The sequence below is a fragment of the Callorhinus ursinus genome, unplaced genomic scaffold (genome assembly GCF_003265705.2).
Source record: "Callorhinus ursinus isolate GAN/ISIS: 27379988/994484 unplaced genomic scaffold, GSC_fseal_2.0 scaffold14, whole genome shotgun sequence".
NCBI classification, from domain to species: Eukaryota; Metazoa; Chordata; class Mammalia; order Carnivora; family Otariidae; genus Callorhinus; species Callorhinus ursinus.
Genome location: NW_027397076.1, coordinates 45,407,207 through 45,417,445, shown reverse-complemented (window position 1 = coordinate 45,417,445; position 10,239 = coordinate 45,407,207). Strand labels below are relative to the sequence as shown.

At 54.7% G+C, this 10,239-nt stretch overlaps 1 protein-coding gene across 1 annotated transcript; it reads right to left on the bottom strand.

Moving 5' to 3' along the window:
* Positions 1 to 161: 161 nt before the first annotated feature.
* On the bottom strand, positions 162 to 7,714 carry ARHGAP9 (Rho GTPase activating protein 9). The gene is made up of 17 exons (XM_073900785.1): positions 7,384 to 7,714; positions 6,859 to 7,082; positions 5,669 to 5,893; positions 5,374 to 5,487; positions 5,080 to 5,184; positions 4,790 to 4,839; positions 4,554 to 4,656; positions 4,262 to 4,357; positions 4,017 to 4,115; positions 3,619 to 3,760; positions 3,407 to 3,514; positions 2,959 to 3,057; positions 2,482 to 2,559; positions 2,288 to 2,341; positions 1,900 to 2,034; positions 1,068 to 1,173; positions 162 to 453 (listed from the first exon to the last, which is right to left on the bottom strand). The coding sequence occupies exons 1-17, from the start codon at positions 7,697 to 7,699 to the stop codon at positions 282 to 284; spliced, it is 2,226 nt and encodes a 741-aa protein (XP_073756886.1). The 5' UTR covers positions 7,700 to 7,714; the 3' UTR covers positions 162 to 281.
* Positions 7,715 to 10,239: the final 2,525 nt, after the last annotated feature.

Sequence of the window (10,239 nt, the reverse complement as noted above, 5' to 3'; positions counted from 1 at the left end):
AACTGCATCAGAAAGCGCCCTGCTTTACACTTTCCTATCTTGGGGGGGGGTGATGACAGGGAACAAGAAGAGAAGTAGAGGTTAATCCACCCACTTCCCTTTTTTGGGAGGCTCCCCCACCCATCCCAACCCCTCAGGTCAGACTCACAAAGACAGTCATCTGGGAGACACAGGATTTAATGGGATGTCCTCAAAACAGAACATCCACTATCCCCTCCACCACCAAAGGGTAGCCAACAGAGATCAGTGGAAACATGTTTTTGTCTTCTTCCTTGCCCCAGTCAGGGGAAAAGGCTGGTGAAGTCAGTGAGCATGAGTTGGACTAGCTGCCCAGGGTAGAGAGCATGGGCAGCTGGGTCAGATGTCTCCTGCTCTGGCCGAAACAGGGTTGGCCCAAACACAATTCCCAGGTTGTGGGGGGTCATGCGGTTCTTATCTGAGTGTGCTATCACCCTGTGGGCAAAGATCGAGAGAAGGGGCTATAATGCAGCAGCTTCCCCACTTCAAATAAATCAAACCCTTCAAAGGGATGAACAGCAAAGAGTTCACTTTGGGACCCCTCCATGTGGTTGGTGGCTGAAGGCAACCAAGCAGAGAGCCGCAAGGTGCATGAAGATGGGACCAGTAGAGACACCTTCAGGGTACAAGTTGGAAAATACAACCCAGGAGATGCCTGCCTCTTTCCAGCTTCAGAGACTGCCCCTAGAGTCCTCTTTTTTTCACAGATTAGGCGACTCTAATTCAAATGGCTATCCTCTCTCAGAAGCCACCGCCCAGGCCCAGCTCAGCCACGGAAGCCATGAGCAGGGTCCCAACAGGAGACAAAGAGACCAGGGGAAGGGAGCGGTGAAATGGCCCTCATTTCTCTCACAGCATCCCAGGGCATCTCTTGATCCCCATTTCCCCACTTCATGACCTGCCCAGAGGTTGCCTGTTTCCTCCATCTGCCCACTAAACAGGTGAGAAACCTAGGTGTCCCCTACCTTCACTGGTTCTGAACACAGTCCCCGCTGCATGCTCCATTCCACCCTCCCTCCGCATACACAGAAATGTTCAGTCGTCCTGACCTGCATAAATGTTCCAGGAGGTACCGCAGAGTGTCACGGTTGGGCTTGGGCATCGAGCCTATTAATTCTCGTATTTGAGAGAGGCGCTGCTCTGATTCGGAGACTGCTAGAGAGAAAAAGTGAAGGGAAGGGTACGGGGTGGGGGGTGAGGCTCTGGAAGGTGCTAGGGAAGGGTGGGTAAACTTGCTACTCTTTCCCACGCCCATGGAAGACACCATTAATCTACCACAGCTTTCTTTTCCGCTGAGCCTAACTGCAGCTTTATTATTATTATTTTTTTAAGATTTTATTTTTAAGGGGTGCCTGGGTGGCTCAGTCGTTAAGTGTCTGCCTTCAGCTCAGGTTATGATCCCAGGGTCCTGGGATCGAGCCCCACATCGGGCTCCCTGCTCAGTGAGAAGCCTGCTTCTCCCTCTCCTACTCCCCCTGCTTGTGTTCTCTCTCTCGCTGTCTCTCTCTCTGTTAAAACATAAATAAAATCTTTAATTGTCACAAACTTTAAAAAAAAAGATTTTATTTTTAAGTAATCTCTACACCCAACGTGAGGCTGAAAGTCATAACCCTGAGATCGAGAGTCAAATGTTTTACCGATTGAGCCAGCCAGGAGCCCCCCCCCCCGCCCCCGCCAACTGCGGCTTTAGAATTCTTTTTAAGTCAGCCTTCTAAACATTCACACACACACACAAATAATAACTGGAGTTGGCACAGGAGTTGAAAGTTGTTTCCCATCTCTGTGCTCAGTTTGGAATAGAAGGGTGTAAGGGAAACTATTCTTTACCCTTCACGCCCCACCCCCATATCAAGGGTATTGCCCAAAGTTCTCATCCCTTACCAAGGGCAGCACGAAAATGGGGCAGCAGCAATGGGGGCACCAGAGGCTGGGGTAGCTCCCTGAGAAAAAGCTTCAGGGCTCCAGTGACCACGTGAATATCATCCCACTCAGCACTGTCCAAATCTAATCGGCCTTCTGGGAGGAGAAGGAGGTACAGAGAGGCTCAGGGCTCATGAAGGGCCAGAGAGATCCAGAAACTGAGAGGTCAGGAGTTTGGGAGAAGATCCAGTTAAGGCAGACCACAGAAATACCTAGGAGATCCACAGGGGGGCAAGGCAGCAGAGGTGGGGAGGGGGACAACCCACCCAGGGGCAGGACACAGGGATCCAGAAGGAGTAGGGAGGATGTCAGATATTTTAAGGGTCTGAGGGGCCTTCCACGTAAGTACCTTGTCCTGGCTGTTGTGGGAACACGTACCTCCCATCGGAGGTGACCGCCCGCTCTGCAACATGGATAAAAGATCAAGAGCTAAGCCATGCAGTTCTAGCCAGACCTCCCCGTTCTGCCAGCTCCCTGAGAAACTGCCTGTGGTTCCGAGGCATGAAATTCGTAGTACCACCACATGCCCACAAGCCTTCTTACCTCTGTCCACCAGGAAGCGAAGTTTTTGGACCACCGCCAGATTCCCACTCACCCGGTAAATGCCATCCACATCCAGACCTGGGAGATGAGGCAGGGAGCAAATAAGGATTCCTGCTCTAAATTTTTTTTTTTAAGATTTATTTATTTATTTATTCATGAGAGACAGAGAGAGAGAGAGAGAGGCAGAGGGAGAAGCAGGCTCCCAAGGAGCAGGGAGCCCGATGTGGGACTCGATCCCAGGACTCTGGGATCATGACCTGAGCCGAAGGCAGATGCTTAACCATCTGAGCCACCCAGGCGCCCCTCCTGCTCTAAATTAAATAAGGATTCCTGCTGTAACCTGTGTAAGGTGAGGACTGGTGAGAGATGCAAAGGTGGAGAGGAATAAGGCAGAAGGAAGACTAGGGTGGGGGAGGTGGGGAATTCTAGGCCTTGGCTGGTTGGAAGGGGAGGTTGTGGGGTCTCTGGAAAAGTGACCTCTCTTATCCACAGCAGCAATGCAGAGCCGCACAAAGCTGGGCACGGTGTCCCCTTCCCTCTGGCACAGTGATTCCAGCTGGCAGCCGAACACCTGGTCTGGAGAGGCACAGAGTGAGGTGGAAGGCCAGTGGGAGCGTCACCCATGGAAGCTCTTAGCACAGGTTTTCATCCCAAAGTTGGGCTGGCCCTCTTTGGCTGCCTTTTCGAGCAAATCCGCCCCCCCCCCCCCCCCCCCGGCAAAGAGGTGCACACTTCCTTCCCCAAAATTAAGCAGTAGAGGAGCAGAAGACCGCTGATCTAGTTCTGGGACATTCTACTGTGAGTCTCACTGAAATTTTCTCATCCACGAAGTGGGCTGATGACCAGATGAGGAATATAAAAGTGCTTGCAGAAATACTACAGCAGGTACGGAGGAGAAGGGTGCCCCTGGCCCAGCCCACCTCACCTCGGAGCAGCCCACGCTCCTGCAGGCTTTGCAAGGGTGGTCTCTTGGCGATAAGCCGCTTTAGTTTGTTCCGTACGCGGTTCTGCTCCGTTCCTTCGGGACACCGACCTGTAGGAGCAGGTGGAATGAGGGCGCGAGACCGCCGCGGGGAAGGAGACGACCGAGCCGGGACACGCGCCCCCGGGCCCGCCCACCCGAGGCCCGCCCCTCACTGGAGCTCCGGCGGTAGCTGATCCGCAACAGTGGCTTGGACACCGGCTCCGACTCCTCTTCGTCGTCCTCCCCGCAGCTCAGCTCCTCCAGCTCTGCCGGCCCTGAACCTGACTGACGCAGTTCCAGGGGGTTCTCTCGATCCTAGACCCGGAAGGGCGAGGTGGGCCGAGTCGGAGGTTGGAAGAAAGGAGAGAGAAATCTGCACCCCCCCGCTCGACGCAAGGAGGCCCTAGCTGGCTGCTGGGGTCCCACGTCCCAGCCCCACCCCAGGGCCCTACACTGAGACCACCCTGCCCCCTACCACCCCCGAATCCTACTGTTCCTTCCCCACTCCCTCTGTCCCACCCGGGCAGAGCCTCTCCCCGGACTCTGCCCCACCATCTCCCACCCATCTCACCAGGCGTTCGATGACCGCCCGCAGCGCGCGGTGCCAGGCTCGCAATTCGGTCTCCTGGTCTGATTGCAGCAGGAATTCGTGGCCAGGGACGGTGCGGATCTGAGGGACCAGCGGAGAAAGGGCTTGCTTGAGTCAGCGGGAGGGAGCACAAAAAGCTGGGAGGCTGAGCGGAAGACCGATGCGGGGAAACCCGGGGCGCACCTTCGGGTCGGGTGGAGCTTTGGGTACGCGCAGGACGCACTCACGTGCAGGACGTTGCGGCGGCTGGACAGGTGGCGGCCATGGGCCAGGGCGGCTCCGCGCAGGTCCACGCTGCTTTCAGGTCGGCTACCCGCTGGTCCCTGGCAATTGGGAGAAACTGAGGCCCTGTTCCCCTCGTTGCCTCCCTCTCACCCGGGGGACTCCGAGGACACGGGAAGCTGTGCTTCTTCCTCTACTCCCCCCTCTCCCACCTCCGCCCCACAGCTGGCCCGAGGCCGTAGAAATCGGGCCCCAACCCTTTCCTGCACGCCCCCTCCTCCCCTCCCTCACACTCACCCAGATTGAGGAGGGCGCGGCGGGCGGTGGCTCCCGGTAGAACATCAAGCTGTTACCTGCTAACACCACCCAAGAGGGGTTCCAGTTCTTCCTGCAGGGGCGGAGGGGGCAGTGGTAGTAGGGCAGAGGTCAGGTAGAACCACGTGGGGAGGGCGCTCTCCCCGCGCTTGGCTCCAGGGAATCCAGCCGCCCAGGCCCCTGCGGTATTCCCGGGTCCTGTCACCTGAGCTTCCGCCCCCCCCAGGGCGATCTTGGTCACGTTGAGCAGGCCCGACTTTTCCACCTCCTGGGGAGTGGAGCGAGGGGTATTAGTAAGCCACCCAACGCCCCCCACAGCCCCCACGGCTTTCCCAAGAGGGGGTGGTGTCCCAGGAGTGAGGTCCTTTATGGTTGGGCGGGTGGCGGAGCCTGCGTAAGAGAGGATACCCAGAGAACACTCAGAAAGAGGAAGATGTTTCTAAAGGAGCAGGAATTGGGGGGTGGGGGAGTGAGGATCTTGGCCTGCACAAGGAAGTGGGTGACTTACATGGGGGTCGTCCAGGACCTGCGGCAGAGATCGAGAAGGCTGCAAGGCTAAAGGCTGGTCTGAGGGGTGGAGCTGGGAGGTGCGCTGGCCGAGGTAGGGTGAACCCTGGGAGGGAGGGGATCAGAGAAACAGGTGGAGGAAACCAACTTCGGAGTCCCGGCTATAGGGGGAAGAGGGGTGCGGATGTGGGTGAGAGGCAGGGGGTGTGATGGGTTACAGATGAACGTCTTGCATAAAAGAGTGTAGTAAAAAGATGGCTTTTCCTGCATGTGATCAGGAGGGAGGGGCTCTCACCTGGGGGTCCAGCAGTTCCAGGGTCGCCGTATCAGACTCTGAGCCCTTTGCCTGAGGTTGCAGGACACCACTGTCCCTATTCGGGGTCTGCGTCCCCTCCATGGAGCCAGGGTTCTGGGGGGTGGGGTGGGTGAGGAGTAAAGCTACGGCCAGATGCCACCTCAACCCGCTCTCAACACCCTTCTCAACAATTTTCTGATGGCAGCCCCTGAGAGAAAGCACGCCACTTTGGGGTTCAGTAGGGGAAAGGAGGAGGTGGAGGGGACACAGGAAGAGGCAGGAGGGAAAGTCTCACCATCTCCCGCACGCGAGTGTGGCGCGGGGGCTTCCAGGACTTGCAGCCAGTCAGCGAATTTATGTAGAAGCAGCGTCCGGAGTTAGGGTCCAAGTGCTGCTCCCAGGAGTCCAGCCTCTGCAGTGGGGGGCACGCAGGGCTTGGGGGAGGAGACCGGGGACAGCGGCGGAGGTCCACTAGGTTGCAGTACACGGGGTGCTCTGACATGAGGGGCTGGGGTCTTGCCTGCCAGGAAAGGGAGAAGAAAAAGGTAGTTATCCTGCCTGTGTCCCTCCCCAGTCTTCTCTCCACCTAACCACCTCCTCCTCTCTCCCCCACTGTTTTCTCACCCCCAGCTCCTGGCTGGGGTGACCCAGGTACTGGGGAAGAAACCCCAGTCCCCAGCTGGGTGGATTTCTTTTTTTTTACTCCCTCCCTCAGTCTTCTTTGCTTTTCTCCTCCTCACTTCCTGTTGCCAACTTCCCTCCTCCCCCACCCCGCCCCTACCCCAGGGCCTCAGGAAAGGGGAACCGGCTTTTTGTGTGTGGGGGTGGGGGGGTGGTTGAGGGGAGTGCCCTACCCTCACATTCTCCAGAGTGAAAGGGATGAGAGGGAGAGGGGTCAGGGACCCCTACTAAGGGACTATGAAAGAGGAGGGGCCATTTTAATCCACCAGCAAGTAAGAGAGAGGGGAGGAGCTGAGTCTTCAAGAGGAGCAAGGGAGTTACATCTCTAAGTGGGACTTGCTGGTGACCTGAGCCGGTAAGATGGGACACAGGAAAAAACCCTGCCCTGGGCCAGGAGTCAGGAGGAAGAAAGAAAAACATAGCTCCTTGGCTTTTTCTCAGTCCCTCTGTCATCTGCCAGGTTCCTTGTATCCTCAGGATCCTTGCTACTTGCTATCCCTCAGCTAGAATTCCTTCTCATTTCCTAGTTTGGTTCCCGGCTATTTCTCCCTTCTCCTCATTCGGATCAACTACATGTCATTTCCTGGGAGATGCCTTCCCAGATTATCTCCATCACTCTCTACATTTATGCTTCTAGGTAGCACTTACCAGTACCAACAGTTACTTGTTTCTGTGTTTGTCACCCCCATGGGAATCCCTTGAGGGCAGAGATTCTGTCCACCTGATTTGCCATTGTGCCTAGAACAGCGCCCAGCGGTAAATAACCGTTTACTCTTTACTCCGCTCAGAAGGGCTATGACTCACCGCGTTGGCACTGGCCTCTGGCAGTAAGTCTTCCTGAGAGAAGGATCTGCCACTTGTTCTTTCCTGGAAGGGTTTCAGGACGGTAGGCCTCAGATTGGTAACACTGACGCTTCTACACATTTTGGGGGGAAGAGGAGGAGGCTGCTTAGAGGTGGTCTGGGTCCTGCCTGGGGGTTCCTGGGACAGGTGCAACTCCTCCATGGAGCCATGAAACAACTTTGGCCCTGGAAACAGAGAAACGGGAAGAGTGGGGGCAGGCGCTCAGAGGGGTGATCTTGGCTGGATCCCTCATCCTGGGGACTCACAAGGAAGACAAGAGCAGGGGAGGTTGTGGGAAAGTACATGAGACCTAGAAAGCATAAAAGTAGGAGGAGAGGCAATGGGGACACTGTGATGGGGATGACGAGTAGGCTGATCAGAGGGAAATAAGAGAAGGGGGTCAGCAGGCGCTTTGAGGGAGAAAGATCCTTCCAATAATTCCTAGAAGCCAGGGAGGGGAGGTAGGAAGGTGAAGGGAGTACTCACCAGGTGTCCAGAGGGATTGGCTGGGGGTGTTGATGGTTGGGCTCTGGGAAGGGATAGATTCCTCTGTCATGTAGGCAGCTGGGACAAAGATGGGTCGAGAAGTGGGGGGTGCTCCCAGGCGCCTTGCCAGCCACCAGTCTGAGTTGGTCTTTCGAAGCAGTAGAAACCTGTCCCCTTCGGCCAGGGACACTTGCCGGCCATCTGTCCCAGTGTAAGTGAAGGCATAGAGGGCACAGAGCTGGGATCCCCGAGAAGGGCTTTGGGGCCCCAGCCCAAGGCTCCCCCGGGTACTTGACCACCACCGGCCTGACAGCATTGTAGTCAGTACCGTCACCTGTGGGAAAAAGGGGTGTTGGAGATCCAGCAAAGGACGCGACTGGCTGCTTCCAAGCAGAGAGACATGGTTTTAAGAACAGCGTAGGGAGATAGGGAGAAACATAAGGAGAGGAACCTCAGAATGAGAGCAGAGGGTAAGGCGGAGAGCCTGGGTGGGGGTCATCTACAGGTTAAGGGGACTGAGAACTCCTGGGCGACGTGACTGGTAAGGAAGTATATAAGTAAGGTGAGAGAGGATGTGGTCAGCAGAGCTATGAGGCCAGCAGGGCAGGAAATCAGGGGAGAGAGGCTGGCCCGGTGATTTTCCTCCAAGTACCTTCTGGGGCCCATCAGAAAATCCACGGGCAGGAGGAGCGGGTCTTGGGTGGTGGTAGGACTTTTGAGCTGGACACAGGAGGATGAAGAGAGAGAATCAGGTCTGAGACAGAACACAGGCAAAGAGACAGGAATTAATGACACAGATAAAGTTTGTGACCTTTATGAAATATATACAGGCACCAATGTTTCCGTTACCAATAGCCTCAGACCTAGAGCTGCGTGCTTCCTGTGCAGACTCTGGGAAACACAGAGACAGAGAAACCAGAGCCAGAGAAATAGTAAGACCAAAGTAGAAAGAGAAAGTGTCTGGGAGAAACACAAAGGGGTTCCAAGTTAGAGGAAGAGGGGAAATACCACCATCCTCTCAATCCAGGATGTGTTTGGGGAGCTGAGAGGCCTTGAAACAATACTCTGTACATAGTCTCTGGGGCAGAGTCCTACGTCAGTGTGCGGGTTCCTTCATTCATGCTCTTAACAGGGATTGGCTGAGCACCTCCTGTGTGAAAGGAACAGTGTTAGGCCCTGGGGATAAGAGAGGGGAAGGAGATAGACACAGCCCTCGTGGAGCTTAAGGACAGATCTTAACTAATGACACAATACATCTATTAATTACAATTGAATCAAGGACTCTGGACAAGTATTACAGGGTGCTATGACAGCATATGGGGGTGGATGGGGGACTGACGGCTTTTCCTTGGTGGAAGATGGGAACTGAATTCCCCTGTCTATTCCCAGGGCTTTAAAACACACACTGACTGATGCTTCCTCCTTACCTAACCACTCTTGTTTTATCCTTCTCTCAGTTTCCCCACTGCACGACGGGAGGCTCTGGGTCTGGCTTTGGAGAGGTAGGCTAGGGACTGCCCCTCCCCCTTGGTGACATCCAAGAGCCAGCGCTCCTCCCCTGACACGTGCTCTGAGGGCGGATTCCCAGTCCTGGGATTTGGCCTCAGTGATCTTCCTCCTCAGTGGGCTCCACTTTCATTCAACATGTGGAGGACCCTACCCCTTAACTATTCCCTCCCACCTCCACAGTAGTCCCCAACTTCATCCCATTCATTCATCATTCATTCATCCATCTGGTGTTTGCTAAGTGCTCACATCTCCTCTTCGGCCTTCTCTGCCAACTCTCCTGCATTTTATCCTCTCCTTTTTTTTTTTTTTTTTATTTATTTATTTGAGAGAGAGAATGAGAGAGAGAGAGAGCATGAGAGGAGGGAGGGTCCGAGGGAGAAGCCGACTCACTGCTGAGCAGGGAGCCCGATGCGGGACTCGATCCCGGGACTCCAGGATCATGACCTGAGCCGAAGGCAGTCGCTTAACCAACTGAGCCACCCAGGCGCCCTATCCTCTCCTTCTTTATAGCCTCCTTCCCTTTAGCTTTTAAACATATTCAAGTCTCAGTCATCTTTAGCCAAATCTCCCTTTACTATACTCCTCGGTTACCACCCTATCCCCCTCTTTTCCTCTTTACAGTCAAACTTATTGAAAGAGTTGCCTACATATAGGGGTCTCCATTTCCTCTCCCCTCACTCCCTCACCTCTGCAAGATCCCTCCTCCCTAGGGTCACCCCTGACTTTACAGGGGTACTTTGCAGGCCTTATGCTGCTTGACATTTCAGCAGCAGCAGCCAACACAATTGACTGTTCTCTCCTTCTACAAACACTGCTGGTGTTCTTACCTTCTTAAAGCAGTCCCTTCTCTGTTGCATAAGGACTTTGCTTGTTCCTTAAACCCCAGAGGTCTGTCAGAGATCTTGTGCCCTTTGAACTCTATACACTCTATGTAGTCTTATTTTCTCCCCAGCTTAAATGGCCTCCATATGCTGTTGAGTACCCTATCTCCAGTCCAGATCTTTCTCTGGAGCTCCAGTTTAATCCACTGTCCACTGAAAAGCACTTGGATATTTCACAACGCCCAAAGTAGCACAAACACAGTATGTTCTTTTTTTTTTTTTTTTTTAAGATTTTGTTTATTTGACAGAAGAGACACAGCGAGAGAGGGAACACAAGCAGGGAGAGTGAGAGGGGGAGAAGCAGGCTTCCCGCGGATCTGGGAGCCCGATGTGGGGCTCGATCCCAGGACCCTGGGATCATGACCTGAGCTGAAGGCAGACGCTTAACGACTGAGCCACCCAGGCGCCCCAAACACAGTATGTTCTAAACTGAACTTGTCAGCCTCCCCCACAAACCTGTTTCTCC